The sequence below is a fragment of the Equus quagga genome, chromosome 15, assembly GCF_021613505.1.
Source record: "Equus quagga isolate Etosha38 chromosome 15, UCLA_HA_Equagga_1.0, whole genome shotgun sequence".
NCBI classification, from domain to species: domain Eukaryota; kingdom Metazoa; phylum Chordata; class Mammalia; order Perissodactyla; family Equidae; genus Equus; species Equus quagga.
In genome coordinates, this window is record NC_060281.1 from 56,190,329 (window position 1) to 56,210,792 (window position 20,464).

The 20,464-nt window shown below is 38.1% G+C and overlaps 1 protein-coding gene across 1 annotated transcript in view; it reads left to right on the plus strand.

Moving 5' to 3' along the window:
- Positions 1 to 20,464, plus strand: part of CAGE1 (cancer antigen 1) — a 45,661-nt gene that overhangs the window by 762 nt on the left and 24,435 nt on the right. The window contains exons 3-10 of the mRNA XM_046641004.1: positions 2,196 to 2,411; positions 4,989 to 5,076; positions 7,019 to 7,458; positions 9,862 to 10,917; positions 11,658 to 11,807; positions 16,474 to 16,584; positions 18,739 to 18,819; positions 19,042 to 19,149. Of these exons, the coding sequence (XP_046496960.1) occupies positions 2,196 to 2,411; positions 4,989 to 5,076; positions 7,019 to 7,458; positions 9,862 to 10,917; positions 11,658 to 11,807; positions 16,474 to 16,584; positions 18,739 to 18,819; positions 19,042 to 19,149 (2,250 nt within the window). The remainder of the gene's footprint in view (positions 1 to 2,195; positions 2,412 to 4,988; positions 5,077 to 7,018; positions 7,459 to 9,861; positions 10,918 to 11,657; positions 11,808 to 16,473; positions 16,585 to 18,738; positions 18,820 to 19,041; positions 19,150 to 20,464) is intronic.

Consider the following 20,464-nt stretch of genomic DNA (forward strand, 5'->3'; position numbering starts at 1 on the left):
AAATAAGATAACTGCTTTTAAAAGTTAAAGGTTGACATACGATTGAAAAGATTTTAAAAACAAAACCTTAGAATTTTTGCCCGTAACTCCAGTGACATCTGTTTTAACGCCAATCTTAAAACAGCGTTCGAGTGTCCCTGGAATATCTGCCCAAGCATTTGAATATTGTAAAAGGCTAGCATCGATCTGGTAAGGACAGAATGAAAGTGAGCCTAACTTAAAAAAAAAAACCTAAGTTGGCAGATTGTGCCACATGAACAAAGTTGTAAAAGTGTAATTGGACATTCTGGGTTTAACATTTAAGGAATAAGGCCCTTGCGTTTTTTTGCATTTGGAAAAACGAAACGAGGATCTTTCAGATCCCGTTCAGCACAACCCAGGCAGCATTTACGTGTTTGGAAGATGGAGGAGGAGAGCCTAGAGTGAGGCATTTCACCAATCCTGGCTAGCCTGCTTGGCTCGCTGGGGGTTTTTCTTCTTCTTTTTTTAATACACATAGAAGCCTAACAAGTGTGCTTCTTTCTCTCTCTCTCTCTCTCTCTTTTTGAAGATTGGCACCTGACCTAACATCTGCTGCCAATCTTCTTTTTTTTCTTCTCCCCAAAGCCCCCCAGTACATAGTTGTATATTCTAGCTGTAGGTCCGTCTGGTGGTGCTATGTGGGACTCTGCCTCAGCGTGGCTGGATGAGCGATGCCGTGTCTGCCTCCTGGATCTGACCCGGGGAAATCCTGGGGCACCAAAACGGAGCATGAGAACCTAACCACTCCAGGCCAGCCCCGCGCTGGCTTTTTTATACTTTACTGAATGATGACATAGCTTTGAAAAGAATTAAACCTCAATAATTTATTTATTCAGTAATTCAATAAAATAATCCAGGCAAATAGGTAGTGACTATAGATTGAGAAGTTTTGATAGAAATAAATCATTGGAATGCAGGATTTATTCAATCAGTATTTGCTCTGTGAACAGCACTGGTCCATTTGCTGTAAGGGTTGTTGAAAAGCCATAAGTGGACTTTTCTAGAGGTATTTGTAAATACACTAACACCTTGGACACAATGGTGAAGGCTAAAGTGGTAAAATGAATAGGTGCTGAAATGCAAGATAGATAGTTGGGTTAAAGACATCGTAGGAATTTTAAAAGTAGCGATTGGGTAAATAGGAATGTTTTAGGAGAGAAGCACCTGCCACGGCAGACTACTGACGTGGTGAGGAGCATGATTTGTTTGCAGGGAGGTGGGCCTGATCTGACTAGAACAGGCGAGTGCTGCGTGGGTAACAGGTTCCGGCTGTGAAAGACTTAGAGAGTCAAGCGGAAGAATTTGAATTCAGTGTGATTGGATGTCCTTTCCACTCCCATCCCCTGACAGACCTGAGGACGTCAGGAGATTGCAGACCAGTGTGATGACATAGGGATGGGAAGAAAGCATGGGTTATGAAAAACATTTTTGGAGGAGAGATGGACAGGACTCGGTAACTGAGCAGCCCACAGATGATGAGGTAGAGGGATGCCAAAGACATCTCCAAGTTTTCAAACCCAAGTGCCTGAGAGAATAGGTATGGCATAGGAAAGTGAGGGAAAACTGATTTACGATGTTGGATTTGACTTGGTAATGAGATATTTGAATGAAAGTATCAAGTAAATAGAAGTACAGTGTTTTGTGGAATCTAATAGGTCTCTGATAATTTGTGTGTGTGTGAGGAAGAGTGACCCTGAGCTAACATCTGTGCCAATCTTCCTGCATTTTATGTGGGATGCTGCCACAGCATGGCTCAATGAGCAGTGCTAGCACGCGCCCCGGATCCAAACCTGCAAGTACTGGGCCGTCGAAGCTGAGTGTGCAAACTTAACCACTACGCCACCGGGCCAGCCCCTCTGATAATATTTTGTAAATATCTTCTGATTAATTAACTAAGAGATCACTTCATCTTTTGAGTCCCAGGATTTTGGGGGAATTATTAGATAATAGCCAAACATATTGACTTCTTGTTATCCAAATTAGTATTTACTACCATACAAAGTTACCTTGGTAGACTGAGACTAAAATCTTTTATTTTTCCAATAACTTGACAAATGACATTTTAAAGTCTAGGACAATGAAATTTGCTGCTTTTCCAATGTGAGGAGGGATAAGGAAAAAAGTTTTTTCTTTGCGTATGCTAATAGACATTAAAATTATGTTTTTTTAAAGAGGTCTTCCATCATTCAACAGATAGGAACAAGGACCGTCAGAAAGTTTGGGGATCACCTTCAGATCCTGTACATTTTGAACTGGAAGCATCTCCTGAAAAATTAGAAAGCATGTCAGAAGTGGATGCCATGAATTTCAGCAGTTTTTCTCAAGGCTTCGCTCACTCAAGTTCTCCCTTCTTTATGGAAACCAGCAGTACCACTTCAGACTGGCCTCAGGTGTGCATGGCTTACAAGTTCTGGGAGGTATAGATGTATTCAGCCTTCACATTGTCTTCCATGTGAAAATTTCTTCAAAAGTATGAGGAACAATAAAAAGATTTCCAGTGGAGGCATAGAGGAGGGGAATACAGGGTCTGGTTTTCCCAGTTCCATTAGTGTACAAAGGAAGGTAGAATTTTACAGATAGAGTGTTAAAACCGATCCTGTCCTCCTCGAGAAGTCCCAAGAGTGCAGCCAGGGACATGGTCACAACAGCTCAGTCACTGACAGGACAAGAGCCCAAGGGACCTGACATCTAGCCTAGAGCATCTTCCACCATGTCAGTATGGAAAGGATTCAAATGTCATTCATAATGATACAGTGCCCTACATGTAAATGACTTCCTTCCTACCTTCATGGAAATTCCTAGTGCCCTTTCTCACAAAATAAAAGAGATTGTAATGTTCCAAGATCATGAACGTTGTTCCAATGTTTGATAATTATTAGCAAGAGTGTAGGAAAATAATAGGAATGTATTAGGTTGTGCCATATGAAATTGCCTTTTTGTAGTTCAAAAGTGGACAAATATTGGCAACTTCATGTGGTTCAACCCATAAATTGGCATAACCTTTCTAAAGGGCTGTTCAGTGATAGGAAATCAAGAGTTTAACTGCCTAGTTTGTTTTTAATTCTACCTCTAGGAAGCATACAAATGAGATCTTTGCTGAATTATGCGTAATAACTGAACACTGAAACAACCCACGTTTTCATCAGTAGGGGCCTAAATTATTGTTCAGATGTACAGTGGATATGTAAACCTTGAATATGATAACACACATATTTGTTGACATGGAAAAGGTTCACACTGCTTCTCACTAGGTAGTGGGCTTTGGAGTGTTTTCTACTTTCTCTTTTTAAAAAGTATTCAAAATTCTTTTTTATAATTATGAAAAACTATTTTCACTTTTTTTTGGTAAGATTTTATTTTTTCCTTTTTCTCCCCAAAGCTCCCCAGTACATAGTTGTATGTTCTCAGTTGTGGGTCCTTCTAGTTGTGGCATGTGGGACGCCACCTCAGCATGGCTTGACGAGCAGTGCCACGTCCACGCCCAGGATTCGAACCAATGAAACACTGGGCTGCCTGCAGCGGAGTGCGCGAACCTAACCACTCGGCCACGGGGCCAGCCCCAAAACTATTTTCACTTTTAAAAACATTGGTTATAGTATTATCACAGTGTATCATTAGCATTATCAGTGTAGTATTACAGTGTGGTATTATCAGGGTCCCAGATACTGTGTAGTAAATTGTAAAAAAGGAATGTCTTAATTATGTAAGGAGGTCCTCCCTCTTGGATTTCAGTGAGCATTTTATTCTTAATAAAAAATTTATAGACCAAAGGAACAAAAGGCATATTTTAGTGAAAAACAGTAATATCATAGGAGACTAGAGCTAGAAATTACCTCTGAAAATCAGTAGTGAGTCCCAAGAATTTGTGTAAATGTAACACCAATACGTGTGAACAGTGCTGTTCTATTTTTCAAGCAGATTGTTCTTGATACTTTTTAAATGTCATTAGGAGGAATAATCTGAATTAGCAACAAGTCTAAAAACAGATTGTTATAAAATATAACTCGGTTTTTATTGTATTTCAAGTGCATTCAATAAGTGGAACAATGCTGTAAAACATTATTGAGTAGAGGTTTGTAACCAATTGACTTTAATGAGAGAGAAGGATTTTTTTAGAGCATCATTTAGATCCACATAGTTGATATACTATTCATGATTAAACCATTGTTTTCCTCAAACATTTAAAATATTTTCCTTAGTGTGTATATATATTTTTTTTTCCGGAGTAAGATGAGCCCTGAGCTAACATCCGCCGCCAATCCCCTCTTTTTGCTGAGGAAGATTGGCCCTGAGCTAACATCCGTGCACATCTTCCTCTATTTTTATATGTGGGACACCTGCCACAGCATGGCTGGATGAGCAGTGCCATGTCTGCACCTGGGATCCGAACGGTGAACCCTGGGCTGCCAAAGTGGAACACGTGCACTTAACCGCTGCACCACAGGGTGGGCCCCCCTTACTAGCTTATTTGTACTGTTAACTTATTAACCCTTTCATCTTAGATGCATTAAGGTAACTTTGAGAATAAGCTCTACATGAATTTTTGTAGATTTGTATGTAGTGGAATCAGATTTCACGTTGTTACTGGGACCCTATTTTATCTATCTTTAGTGTTAAAAGACTAGAATAACAACTACCCTAACGTTTAGGTCAGGTTTAACAAACGTGAAAGAATTATCAGTAAGAGGTATATAGGTTATTGTATATAGGTTTATACTAACATTATTTGAATTGCCAAAAGACCAAAATTTAAAATAGCCAGATATTTGTTTGTCATTTAATGTCTTGACTATTAGTGTGGTTTCATTAAAGGGAGCTCAGATACACAGCAGGCAAAGATACTGGGAAGCCCATTCTACCCGCACAACAAAAACTACTAACAGAAAAATTATATAGCAATGTACATACACCTTTAGAAGAGGCTTATGATGTTTTAAATATTAATGCCTTTTTTATTATTAATACAGAATGAAATAAAGAATGTAAAAAGGGAAAATGAGTCCAAATTCACACTTTCTGAAGAAATTTATAGCACGCTAGACGATTTGTTAGGTGGTGAGTATCTCTTTGTTGGCAATATGCAAAGAGACAAACTAAGATTTTTTTGTGTCCTATGATAATAACAATAAGAATAATAGCCAGGTACTGTGTAAGCATTTTATATACACCATCACATTTAACCCACAAACAATTCTATGAAATAGGGCTTTTTTTCTTTTTAAATAAGGGCTGTTTTTTATCTCTATGTTACTGATAAAAAAGTGAGACTCAGAAAGTAACATAAGATATACAAGCCATAATCAACATATTCAACTACATTAAAATTTTTTTAAAACTTCTATATAACCAAATCATAATCAACAAAGTAAAAAAAAATAAGCCGCAGACAGAGAGAAGATACATGCATATATGTGATTGACAAAGGATTGTTATCCAAAATAAAGAACTTCAATAAGAAAAAGACATAAAAGCAAAACAGGCAAAGTATGTATATTAGTCTGCTCGAGCTGCCATAACAAATACCACAGTCTGGATCGCTTCAACAACAGAAATTCATTTTCTCACAATTCTAGAGGCTGGAAGACCTACATGTATTTACATGACTAAGTCTGAAGAGCAAAATATTAAGTGAAATAAAGACTTTCATATGGATATATATATGTATGATGCTATTTACATAAAATTTAAAACACAGAAAACAATACTATATATCCACAGTTCACCCAGGGTGCTGCAGGATATTTTGAAATTTGAAGGAAAGAGTGATACAGGATCCACTGGACCCCAGAAATTACGAGCTTGAGATAGTTCACTCTTTCAGTATAAATCCATACTACAAACCTTTCTATCACATCTCATTTGCAAAGCTGGGTTTTTGGAGATTGCTGTGATAAAAAGTAAGTCGTGCGTGAAAATCTGTGTGGAAAGGACGTGAGGTTTGGTGTTGTCCAATCTGATTCCAAGGTTTGAGACATTGTGTGGTGCCAGATAATGCATCCAAGTAGCAAGTAAGTTTGGTTGTTTAAGGATGAAATAAAATATTTTTATTTCAGCTTATGTATATTTTCAAACAGTTGCTAAGTTGTTGGGACAAATTCTTATTAAGTTGTTTGAGCTCAACTACTTAATAAATGGAACTGTTAGGTATTTCTTTTGGTCCAGAGGTGCTGTGAAAAAAATTACTGAGATATTGAGGTGTCACAAAATGAGAAAGTCTGGGAACTTGATCTATATTATTTAGGGTCCATAAATGAGAGTAACAGTAGAAAAATATGGATGGGAATAATGAATACATGCCGGCTTCAGTACTGTAGTTATCTCTGGGGAGGGGCAAAGAAGGGAATTTAGATAGAAGGGAAGGGTCATGAATTAATTTTGTAACACTTTACTGTTTTCCCTTTTGCCTTATGTGTTTTTGATTTTTTTAAACATCTTAAATCTGGGTAATTTGTCATATTGAGAAACAGTGTAGCATAGCATTTAGGAATAGCATTCTAGAATCTCAGCTGCACTGCTTACCCTCTCTGTGACCTTAGGCAAGTAGCTTAACATCTCTTATGTCTCAGTTTCCTTATCTGTAAAACAGGGATAATAACATTACCTAGCTCCTGGGATCGTTGTGAGATTAAGCAAGTTTATGTGTGTTTGCTATTATACTATTCACTGTGCTTTTGTATTCTTTTGACACATTTTATAATAAAAACATTTTAAAATTACAGTGCAGCAAAAGAATTTTGAAGATATCTTGGAATTTGTTATAATGGTATTTGGACAGGATAATATATAACAAGCTTTTTGTAGCAGTATTTGAGAACTTTCCCCCATGAAAAAGTTTTGTTTATTAGCACAATGCCATGCTAAAATCCACTCAGCAAAAAAGGTTGAAATATATATAATTCTTAAAAGTCTCTAAGAGTTTATTTCATAAGTCTGAATATAAAAGCACGTAACTTTATGGTCAGCTAATTCTTATTTCCATCTTTCTCCTTCTAATGAGATGTCCACATTGGAAATTACTCACAGAATGTACCAACTCAGCCGATTGACACCAGCATTTCTTCCTTCAGACAGTTTGAACCCACTTGTAAACTTCATCAGACAGAAGCATTTAATAATGAAATGATAACATTTCAAAATCTGACAGAAGGCTTACCTTACACAGAGAAGCCAGAATTGCAAAGTCAAGTATATAATTATGCAAAAGACACCAATATAAAGGAAGGTCCATTTAAGGAAGAAAATCCAAAGGGAACTAGCACTTCCACAAATAAAGAGCAGCTTGCTCATGAGTGTGTCAGACAACCTCCTAGAGGGCCGCCTCCAATCCACTGCAATGGAGAGACGCTGAAATTCACGGAAATGTCACTGGCTGAAAGTACTCCCGCGGAATCTGCCCTCAACACTGGTCAACCTCAAAGTTTCTTGTGTAAGGAAAATGTACACAGTGATGTTGAAAAACCATTTTATAAAGAGAATAACTTTAACCTGCTTGATCTGAGAGCTAGTTATAAAACAGAGGAGGTAAGATTTTCTGACGGTCAGTACAGGCTGTAGAGTATTAAAGGGTGTGTGTATGTGCGTTTTTTAAATGTATATGAACTGAGACTTTTCCAAGTAGTGCTAAATCGTCTAATTAGTACAAAGGACATTGCTCCTCTGTGGAAAATGCCTTCCGAGATCTTAATCAATTTAAAAACAAAGTTTTCTAGTAAAATCAAGTCCATACTTGGAGATTAGCTCTACCAAATGCTAATGTCTGTGAGGATCAGGGCTCTGTCTTACTCATCCTTTTATACACCTTAGCATCTACACAGTGCCTTGAATATAATAAGCTTTTATATTTTGTGAATCAAATTGAAGCAGGGGGTTGAGAAGAGGAAGAAGTACAGGGGTATTAATTAAATTATTTGACAAGAAAATCAAGTTTTTTTAATCATGGGGTTCCTATTGACAAGCAAAAAATATTTACTTTCCTACCAAAGTGAAAACATTAAATTATCTTTTTTTTTTTTTTTGGCTGAGGAAGATTTGTCCTGAGCTAACATCTGTGCCAATCTTCCTCTGTTTTATTCTTTTAGTATGTGGGCAACCAACACAGCGTGGCCACTAACAGAGTGGTGTAGGTCCGTGCCTGGGAACCAAACCAGGCTGCTGAACTGGTGCTCACTGAACTTAACCACTAGGCCACCGGGGCTGGCCCTTAAATTGCCTTTTGATTTATTAATTCTGGGCATGCATGTCGTATCCTAAGAGCTCTGAAGATGCCAACTGTGTAAATTCTATATACTCTCTGAACAAAAAATAAAAATTTTAAGAATTAGTGTGGGCAAATGAAATCATTCAAGAATAGCATAAATAATACCTTTTCATTATGAGTTTGATGAGAAGAGATATGGCCATTATGTTTCATTTACAAATATGAGCAATCTTTTGTTCATTTATTTGGAAGAAGCATTTAAAAGAGAACTTTATTTCTCTATGTTGATTTCTGGAAAATGACATTTAAAACTGTTTAATTAGGACTTCTCAAGATTATTCCTTCCTGTTCCCATTGCATTTAGTCATTTATTCAGTCAGTCAGTAATACCTTCAGGCATCTATTATGTGCTATCCCCTGTATTATGTGTTAGTTATGTAATGGTTAAAAAACAAAAAGATGTGATTTTTGTCCTTATGAAAATAATATCCTAGTAGAGGAAATAGACTTTAAACAAATAATCACACAAATAAATGTAAACTTTCAACTATGATAAATGCTGTGAATAAAAGTTGCATGTAAAGTGTGTGTAAAGCATATATAATGTAGTATAAAATTACATATAAACTTGCAACTATGATAAGTGCTGTGAATAAAAGTAAGATGGGGGTCTTACTGTCCTGGTCAGGGAGTTTGAGGAAGGCTTCCCTGAAGTGGTGGGAATTGAGCTGAGTTCCGAAGGACGAGCAGGAGTTAATTAGGTTACAGTGGATGGGAAAGCATTCCATGCAGAAGTAACAACATATGCAAAAACCCTGTGGCTGCAGGGAGAATGGTACCTACCAAGACCTGAAGGAAGCCCAGTGTTGCTGCGCTAAAGGGAGCAGGAGGGATGCAGTAGATGAGGATGGAGAGGTAGCATGGGTCAGATATCAAGATCAGATATCAGGACCTTGTAGGCCCCAGTAAAGATAGTTGTCTTTATCCCAGAACAATGAAAACCGTTAAAATACAGGGGTCCAGTATCTTTAAATTCTAGAAAGTTATACAGCCCACCCCTACTGAGGTTTTTATGTCATATTCATTTCAGTATTTTCTTACTACAACTTACTGTCCTTTTTTAATCCCCGAAAACCTGTATTGTGGACAGAAAGTCAATCGTGAGGCATGTTCATCTGACATTCTAAGGCTGAGAGGATTGATAGCATAGTGAGGTAATGGTTTAATGAGAAATAAAGTCTTTATTCAAAAGAGGCCTCACAGACTGTAGGGTAATTGATGTTTGTTTTAATTTATTTGAGGTGAAACTATCTTATATGTATTCAGAAAAGTTTGCATCATAGGAAATGGTGAGGGTATCAAAGTTTAACTTTTCTTCTGTGACAGTAAATGTGATACGTATCTCTACCCTCTACCTACTGTTTGTGCTCTGCTGTGCTGGTAGGCACTGTGCATACATTTAGCAATTGATACTTAAGTATTTTTTTAAGTAGGTGTTATTGTTGGTAGTAGATATTAGCATTGTTCTTTTATAGCTGAGGAAACTAAACTAGGGATCTAGGATTCAAGGCCAGCTCTGTCTGACTTCAAAGTTCATCATCTTTCTACTCTTTCATGCTTATTTTATTTACTATGATTTACAGCTTGCATTTTCTTCAAAAGGAATACAGAATTCTGGGGATATTCCTAAGACGTCAGCCAGTCACCAACAGGCAGTAACAGTGGAGGGCGTGGACAGTCCAGGGGTTGCCTCACCTGGGTCTCCTGCAGGCGCTTCTTCGAGTGATGGAGCATCTCAGGAGGACTGCAGGACACCTGACACAGAGCAAAGCTTGGAAAGCTTACAACCTCTGGAAGAGGATTTGGCTTTAAATGAAGTCTTACGGAAATTAAAACATACTAACAAAAAGCAGCAAACTCTGATCCAAGACCTACAGTGTAGTAAAATGTATTTAGAGAGGAAGGTTGAAGAGCTACAGATGAACACTTCCAAACAGCAAGTGTTCGTTGACATCATAAATAAGCTAAAGGAGAAAGTCGAAGAATTAATTGAAGAAAAATACAGAGTCATGCTAGAGAAGAATGATATGGACAAGACACTGCAGAATTTCCATGAGATTTTAGCTAACACCCAAACACTTCTTCAGAAATCTAGGAATGAAAAGGAAACCTTACAACTAGAGCTTAAGAAGATGAAGGGCAATTATGTTCGTCTCCAGGAAAGGTACATGACTGAAATGCAACAAAAAAATAAAACTCTAAGTCAGTGCATAGAGATGGACAAAACCTTAAGCCAGAAGGCAGAAGAGGTAGAGAGGCTGCAGCTACTCAAAGGAGAGTTGGAAAAGGCCACCACTTGTGCTTTGGACTTGTTGAAAAGGGAAAAAGTGGCCCGAGAACAAGAGTTCCTGTCTTTACATGAAGAATTTCAGAAACATGAAAAGAAAAACCTGGAAGAAAGACAGAAACTGAAATCCAGCCTTGAGAAATTGGTGGTGCAAGTTAAAAATTTGCAATTCATATCTGAAAGTGAAAAGGCTGAGAATATAAAACTTCAGCAGCAGATCGATGAAGTCAAAAATGAAAATGCAAAACTCCAGCATCAGGTTGCAAGGACTGAGGAGCAAAGTTACCCCAAATCTGCGATAGCTCAGTTAAAGGAGCACTTGGGGGATGTGATGGAGTCAGATATCACAAAGGTATTGTCACAAATCAGAATCTCTAATGCAGGATCTCAAGACTTTCTAATAATCTGGTGATGCATATTTAAGCATGGCACTTACGCAAATTTGTTTGCAGAAAGAATTATTAACAAAAAAGGAGAGATATGGGCCAGCCCTGTGGTGTAGTGGTTAAGTTCGGCATACTCTGCTTCCACGGCCTTGGTTCACAGGTTCAGATCCCAGGTGCGGACCTACACCACTCATCAGCTGTGCTGTGGTGGGAACCCGCATACAAAATAGAGGAAGATTGGCACAGATATTAGCTCAGGGCAAATCTTCCTCAAGCAAAAAAAAGAGGAAGATTGGTGACAGATGTTAGCCCAGGGCAAATCTTTCTGAGCAAAAAAAAAAAAAAAAAAAAAATGGAGAGAGAGAATGGAAAATGCGCCACAGGTTTGGAGAAGTTTCTTTGGTTCTTGGGTACTCACATTAAAGAACAGCCATTTCTGGCCTCTTGTGATTATTTTGTAAGAGGCAAAAATTAATGTGGGAATTTTGTGGGTACTCATGACCAGACATCTGAAGCATCCTTTGAGAAAGGATTTTGTAAGTGGGGATCTTGATCTTTTTTTTTTTCCCTGAGATTTCTGAGAACCAAAAAGTTTGAGAACCACTGCTCAGAGTTTTTAACAGTGGCATTTTATTCAGCATTTTACTTAAAAAGTAATGCAGATTCTTTGTCTTTATTGTGACAAATCTGAATTGTGTACATGTAGGATGCAAAGATAATACATTCTAATTTGGTCCTGAATCGCTCGCCTTGTGAAGATGAGAGCCTGAATCCCCCAGATGTGAAAATAACTTCTCAGCTGGCCTCCAAAATTCGCAATCTTCTGGCTCTGGTGGTAGGACTTCTTACACGCCAGGTAATAAAAAAAAAAAAAATCATATTTTTTTATTGGGATGGAAGAAATATCAAGGTTGGACTAAACCAGAAGAGGCAATATAAGTTATGGAAGAAAAACAATGGAAAACAAAATACAGACCCTTCAACCAACCGGTCAGCCCTTCCTTCCTCCTCCTTCTTTTTTCTGTTTATCTTTCTTCAACACCTAATTCCCACAAGTCTATAATAAGATAGAAAATAAAGACATGAGGTGAAACCCTTCATCTGGTACTTCCCACATTTCAGGAAAGCTCTCTCAGAGCACTGGCCTCATGCTCTGGGTCGGTCTGCCCCTCGTGATTAGGGTTTGTTCTCATTAATGAGCTGTTTACCCAATCTAAAGTCTAGCTGTTGGGCAGGGGGAGGGCAGTGTGGAGCTGTGTACAAGAGTAGAATGAGAAATGAAGTTAGAGTCACGTGAGTTTGAATCTGTGTTCACCACTTCCTGGCTGTGTGACTTGGCCAAGTAACTTTTCCTTTCTCCGCCTTGGTTTCCTCATCTTAAATGGGGGAAAAGATGTTTGCTGCTGCCCCTGGGCGGTTACTAGTGCTACATTTAATGAGAACCTATTAAAGGGCATGACACTTGATAGCTTCTCAAATTAGCTTAGCCAGCTCTCTTCCTCTTCCCTTCTATTATTGTATATTCTTTGATCTTAACTGCTGCCATCTGAGCCAAAATTTGGGGGCATGAGTTGTGACGTTCCTGATCCAACACAAACCTTACTTCTATTTTGTTTCAGCTAAAATTTGTTGAACACTAGTATTTACCAAATGCTAGAACCAGGGCTAAGCATTTTATGCAGAGATCACAAAGTGGGGGACCACAGACTGTATCCATCTAAAGTTTTGTTTTTAAATATTTGAGTTTGAATGTGGCACCTACTCTGCTTTGCTGCAGACTTTTCTACCCCACCCTCCCGCTTCAAACATTTTGCTTACTCACCACGTTTGCTTGGTTTTCTCCTGTCTCACTGGAGCCTGCTGTTCTTTCTCAATCTTATCTGCTGGCTGCTGCTTCTCTACCAGACCCGTGAATGATGGAGTGTGTCATCAGCCCTCTTCTTAGTAGATCTCACCCCACACCAAACAAATGCTGTCTGTTTGCTTGTTCTGTTCTCCCATCCCCACTGGAACAGAAGCCCCCAAGACCAGAAACTCAGCATGCTGTTTGCCTCTCCCTAACACGGTCAGACTCCCAATAGGCACTCAGTCTGCTGACTTCCCACCCTGTCCTTGGAGGCATTTAAATTTACTGTCCTGTCATGGATTATCTCATTCACTCTTTACACCATTCTTTATATTGTCAGGCTTTTTTTTTTTAAACACAGAAAAACCTAGGCTTAGAATAGTTGAGTTTCTTGTCCAAAGTCTCACATATGGTTAAGTGGCAGAACTGAGATAGAAATCCAGGCAGTCTGACTCCAGTGCATGCACTTTTGACCCTTACGTTATACTGGTACTAGTACCTTCATTCTGGGTACCCTTGAAATTTCTAGAGTTTCAGTATTGTTGAAGATGTCTGATTGTTCTGGTGTCAGGTATAACGATTTGTCTAAAATTTGGATTTGTAAGCTGACTAGGCTAAGAGGGAATGTATGTAAGACTGTAAGCATGTATAGTTATTATAGATGAATATTAACTTCCCAGCCATTATAGTAATCTGTCCCGATAACAGCTTATTTACAAGTGTGAATCTGTATGAATTCTTTCTACACTAACACTTTATTAAGATGTCTTATGATGAGTAATTGAAGAGTGGAGTTCAATATTATTTTACTTCCTTTGGTTTGGGCACTTATTGTGGAAGGGAGATTTGTTTCATTGTGTTTTTTCCTTCCTCCTTTTATTTATTTGTCTTTTTTTTTTTGAGGAAGATTAGCCCTGAGCTAACTACTGCCAATCCTCCTCTTTTTACTGAGGAAGACTGGCCCTGAGCTAACATCCATGCCCATCTTCCTCTACTTTATATTCGGGACGCCCACCACAGCATGGCTTTTTGCCAAGCGGTGCCATGTCTGCACCCGGGATCCCAACCGGAGAACCCCGGGCTGATGAAAAGCGGAACGTGCGCACTTAACTGCTGTGTCACCAGGCCAGCCCCCATTTATTTATTTTTAATTGCAGTAACATTGGATTATAACATTATATAGCTTTCAGATGTACATTGTAATAAATTTCGAATTCTGTGTAGATTACATCGTGTTCCCCACCCAAAGACTAATTAGAGTCCATCACTTCACATGTGAGCCTCATCACCCCTTTTGCCCTCCCCCATCTTCCTCTATGGTAATCACCAATCCAATCTCTGTTGCTGTGTGTTTGTCGTTTTTATCTTCTACTTATGAGTGAGATCATATGGTATTTGACTTTCTCCCTCTGACTTATTTCTCTCAGCATAATACCCTCAAGGACCATCCATATTGTCACAAATGGCCAGATTTCATCATTTCTAATGGCTGAGTAGTATCCATCGTGTGTAAATACCACATCTTCTTTATCCATTCGTCCCTTGATGGGCACCTGGGTTGCTTCCATGTCTTGGCTATTGTGTATAATGCTGCAATGAACATAGCGGTGCATGTATCTTTATGCATTTGAGTTTTCAATTTCTTTGGATAAATACCCAGCAGTGGGATAGCTGGATCATATGGTAGATCTATCCTTAATTTTCTGAGGATACTCCATACTGCTTTCCATAGTGGCTGTACCAGTTTGCACTCCCACCCGCAGTGTACGAGGGTTCTCTTCTCTCCACATGCTCTCCAACATTTATTGTTTCCTGTCTTGTTAATTATAGCCATTCTGACCAGAGTGAGGTGATACCTCGTTGTAGTTTTGATTTGCATTTCCCTGATAGCTAATGATTTTGAGCATCTTTTCATATGCCTGTTGGCCATCCATATATCTTCTTTGGAGAAATCTCTGTTCAGATCTTTTGCCCGTTTTTTAATTGGGTTGTTGGTTTTTTTGTTGTTGAGATGTATGAGTTCTTTGTATATTTTGGATATTAACCCCTTGTCTGATATATGGTTTGCAAATATCTTCTCCCAATTGTTAGGTTGTCTTTTTGTTTTGTTGATGGTTTCCTTTGCTGTGCAGAAGCTTTTTAGTTTGACGTAGTCCCATTTGTTCATTTTTTCTTTTGTTTCCCTTGCCCGGTCAGACATGGTACTTGAAAATATGCGCTAAGAATGATGTCAAAGAGCCTACTGCCTATGTTTTCTTCTAGAAGTTTCATGTTTTCGAGTCTTACATTCAAGTCTTTAATCCATTTTGAGTTGATTTTTGTGCATGGTGTAAGGGAATGGTCTACTTTCATTCTTTTGCAAGTGGCTGTCCAGTTTTCCCAACACCATTTATTGAAAAGACTCTCCTTTCTCCATCGTATGCTCTTGGCTCCCTTGTCAAATATTAGTTGTCCATAAATGTGAGGGTTTATTTCTGGGCTCTCGATTCTGTCCATTGATCTGTGTGTGTGTTTGTGCCAGTACCATGCTGTTTTGGTTACTATGGCTTTGTAGTATATTTTGAAATCAGGGAGTGTGATACCTCCAGCTTTGTTCTTTTTTCTCAGGAATCCTTTGGTTATTTGGGGTCTTTTGTTGTTCCATATAAATTTTAGGATTCTTTGTTCTATTTCTGTGAAAAATGTTGTTGGAACTTTGATAGGGATTGCATTGAATCTATAGATTGCTTTAGGAAGCATGGACATTTTAACTATGTCAATTCTTCCAATCGAAGAGCACAGAATATCCTTCCATTTCTTTGTGTCTTCTTCGATTTCTTTCAACAATGTTTTATAGTTTTCGGTGTACAGACCTTTCACCTCTTTGGTTAAGTTTATTCCCAGATATTTTATTCTTTTTGTTGCAATTGTAAATGGGATTGTATTCTTAATTTCTCTTTCTGCTACTTCGTTGCTAGTGTATAGAAACGCAACCAATTTTGGTATGTTGATTTTGTATCCTGCGACTTGACTGTATTCATTTGTTTCTAAAAGTTTTTTAGTGGATTCTTTAGGGTTTTCTAGATATAAAATCCTGTCGTCTGCAAAGAGTGACAGTTTCACTTCTTCTTTTCCAATATGGATCCCTTTTATTTCTTTTTCTTGCCTGATTGCTCTGGCTAGGACTTCCAATACTTTGTTAAATGTGTGGTGACAGTGGGCATCCTTGTCTGGTTCCTGTTCTTAGAGGGATAGCTTTCAGTTTTTCTCCATTGAGAATGATATTTGCTATGGCTTTGCCATATATGGCCTTTATTATGTTGAGGTATTTTCCTTCGATACCCATTTAATTTAGAGTTTTTATCATAAATGAATGCTGTATCTTGTCATATGCTTTCTCTGCATCTATTGAGATGATCATGTGATTTTTATTCATCATTTTGTTAATGTGGTGTATCAGGTTAATAGATTTGTGGATGTTGAATCATCCCTGCATCCCTGGATTGAAACCCACTTGATCATCATGTATGATCTTTTTAATGTATCATTGTATTCGATTTGCTAGTTTTTTGTTGAGGATTTTTGCATCGATGTTCATCACTGATATTGGCCTGTCATTTTCTTTTTTTGTGTTGTCCTTCCTCCTTTTAGCTTTACTGAAAATTTTTACTATAACTTCTCAAACTGTTACCCTTAGGACATCACCAATCCTGATGCTGAACATTTCAAAGAGAGTGAGAAAGTGAGTGATATAATGCTAGAAAAATTGAAGAGCTTCCACCTTAAAAAGAAAAATTTAGATATACAGGTACTGTATTTAGCCTTCATTTTAGAATTTGTGTCATTTTTGGTGAGAAAAATAGTCAAAAAAAAGATAATGTAAAAGTATAAAGAAACTCCTAAAATTTGGCTTTTTTAAAAAGAGAAACCAGGGGCCAGCCCCATGGCCGAGTGGTTAAGTTCACACGCTCCACTTCGGTGGCCCAGAGTTTCACCAGTTCAGATCCTGGGCGTGGACATGGCACCACTCATCAAGCCATGCTGAGGCGGTGTCCCACATGCCACAACTAGAAGGACCCACAACTAAAAATATACAACTACGTACCGGGGGCTTTGGGGAGAAAAAGGAAAAATAAAATCTTAAGAAAAAAAAAAGAGAGAAACCAGATTACCTTTACTATGGCCCTGACTAAAGAGATATGTTGTTCAACATTTGCCTTGTTCTAGAACGTAAATCTGTATTAGAAAATCTCATTCATCTACCAAAAAATTGGCATGGTTATTTTTTCCCTTTTGCGTGACACTACTGATTCCTGAGGAGTAGTGTATTTTGACATTCCTGCAGTGATTTCAAACTTCATCACTTGGAATAATGGAGACATCGAAAACACATTGTTTTATTTCTCAAGTGGGACAAGGGTAAGGGAAGCGGCTCCTGGAATTTCTTCAGTTGTTCCTTTCTTGGTCTAGTGGTGCAGAGACTGAGGGATAAAATTAAGAGAGTAAGTTAAATAGAGAAGGTGATAGGATGTTAACTTGTGCCATTTTTAATGTGAGAGGAATAAAGAAGTGACAGATTAATCTGGCTAAAGGAATAAAAACATTCAAATCTGGGATCTTGGATTGTTGTAACAAATTCGGTCCTAGCCCATCAGGAAATTACTCCTCTGAACTGAGGTGGACAGAAAATTAGTTGCGAGTGTTCTGGGGAATCTCTTTGTCTCCTAGCCAACCTGTGGAGAAATGCATCAGGGAATAAATAGACATGCAGAAAACCCACTGGCCTCCACTTCTTAAACCAGCCTTCAAAAATAGGCCCAGTTCAGGTTGGAGCAGGAGGTTACAAAAATGCGATTTCAGATATTTATGTTCTTTTGGTAAATTTCTGTGTAATTGCAGAAATATTGGCAGATGACATGATGTGATGTCTGTGATTTGATTCAGTGAAGGGGAATGAGGGAGGAGGAAGAGGTTGGGGATATAAATGATACAAGATTGGCCATTAGCTGTTAATAGTTGAAGCTGGATGATAGTTGCATGGTGGGGTCATTAAGTTTTTTCTCTATTTTAAAAAATATTGGAAATTTTTCATAATAAAAAAATATTCTGTGCAGTACACTTTTACCTCACTGATATTTGGAAAAGTTCATATACTGAATACTAAGATTTATTGTTATACTGAAAGAACAAATGAGAAATGATTATAAATTACATCCAGAAAATCTTGGCTAATTTTTTTCTTTAAAGAAGAATTTTAATAGCCTGCCTGTAAAAACAGTTGAATATTAGGATAAGCTTCTTGGGGATCCCAAGCTCACCCTCAGGTTTGATGGTTTGCTAGGACCGGTGGATTCAGCATACAGTCGTACTCACAGCTATGGGGGACAACAGTGAGAGGACAGAGCAAAATCAGCAGAGGGGACAGGTGCATGGGGCAAAGTCCAGAGGAAACCAGGCTCAAGCTTCCCAGAGTCTTGTCCAGTGGAGTCACACAGGACAATGACTTGTGACAATGCCTGTGAAGTGTCTTCTACCAGGGAAGCTCGTTAGAGACTCGGTGCCTAAGGTTTTTACTGGGAGCTGTTCACAGAGGCACCTCCTGCCTAGCAAGTACCAAAATACCAGACCCTCCAGAAGGAAAGAGGTGTTCAGCATTAACCGCATTCTCTGTACAAATAGGTGAGCATAGTGAGCCACTCACATCAGGGATGATGGAAATGCTCCCACAATCCAGGTCCCCAGATGCCACTCAGGGGGCAGCCTGGCTAGCAGGCCTTTCCAAGGAGGGCAGTCCCAGGCCTGCTGGGGAACTCTTTTCTGCACACGAGCTATAAAACAGTAGACCCTTTGGAGACCAGAGATTAGACTGTGCACGGTTTGATGATTTTATTGTAAATGGTATAAAATGTAGTTGTATTTCCTCTCCTTTTCTGAAATGTAAAATGCTTTTTTTTTTTTCTAGCTACTGAAACATAAAGACAGAATCACAACCCTTAGAGAGTTAATTGCTAACGAAAAAGCATTTCAAGATCAGGTTATTGAGGTGAATTTCACATTTACTGTGTACTATCTTTAACATACAAAAATACAATTTCAGATACTTATGGTCTTTGATAAATTTGTTGAAATTTTTTGGCTCTAAGTTCTACACTTCTATTATTCTAGCCACTGAAGATGTCTTTGATAAACTAATAAAGTATTTATTGTCAAATCTTCCAAGGAGTGTGAAAGTATTGGAAGTGAGCACAAATATATTTAATCTCAGGTTACAGACTTTGATTCAAATGAAGCCAAGAAGGTCAGAGATGTACCTCTCTTATTGGGAGCCAAACTGGATAAGTACCACAATCTAAATGAAGAGCTTGATTTCCTGGTAAGAAAGAACTTTTGTTGCTTTGCTATCATTTTTATATGCAACATAATTTTATTACCAAGTTTAAGAAATTATCAACCTTCAAAAAATTGGCTTATTAAATTGTCACACAGTGGCATAGTGGCAGTATTATTCATCCACAAAAACAGAGAATTGAAGTTTGCATTTTCAGGTTTTGAAATTTTGAATATTGTCCCACCTGATTTCTGTTTAGACTAATCAAACTTTTTTCTTTCAAAATGCAGAAATAAAAACTTATGTGCTACTTTTCATGGTGAATGAAGTACATTTGTATAGTTGCATGTGCTGCCACAATTCGCATAGCAATAGATGTTTACATTAACCATGATTAGGGGTGCTTTGGGAAATAGCACTCATAGTTTACTTTAGATGGCATCTAAAGATAAAGGCATCACCACAAAAAAGAAATGGCAATTATGTGGGTGATGGAGTTGTCAGCTAATACTATGGTGGTTATCCTTTTGCAACATATAAGTGTATCAAATCAACACATTATATATCTTAAATGTACACAGTGTTATATGTCAATTATATCTCAATAAAGCTGGAAAAGATGAAGGCAGATAAAACAGGAAAAATATGGTAGAAGAAAATGAAAATATCTTAGTGTCTAGAAAGTTACAATCCAACTGCATCCCACTATAATGAAAAAGAGATCACTTAACATAATTTATTTTTTAATAGTTAGAGAAGTCTATCATCATATTTCTAAATTATTAAAAATTGGCATTCCTCTGTTTAAGAGGAAAAACAAAAATCCAATGCTGTGAGGGCTCTAATTCATTAATCTTTTTTCATTAAATAAGTAATTATTGACTTCCCATGAAAGGTTAAGCAATGCTAGTCACTATGGAGACAGAAAGCTAGATCACGGATAAGCCCTGCTTCCAAGGAATGTAGAAAAGAAGATAAAATACATAAATAACTATTTATGAGGAATCAAGGAAAAGTTTTTAAAAAAGAGACACGGGGACAAGCATCTAACAGAGGGAACGCTTGTCAAGTGACTGGAGTTCAGAGGAAGAACAGAGGACATCCAAGCGGGAGACTCGTGGAAGACTTTGTGAAGGGGATGAGAGTTGGACCTTGTAGACCAGTAAAATTTGAGCATAGGGAGAAAAGAGGAGAGCACGCAATAAATCCATCATTCCTCATCAGCTTCTATGCCTCCTGGCCTGGGGGTAACGGCCATGAAAATGGACCTTAATCCCCCTAGCAGTGGGAAGCTGGAATGAGAACAAGGACACAAATGAAAGTGTGTCAGACACACCATGGTGCTTGCAAAACGTGCTAC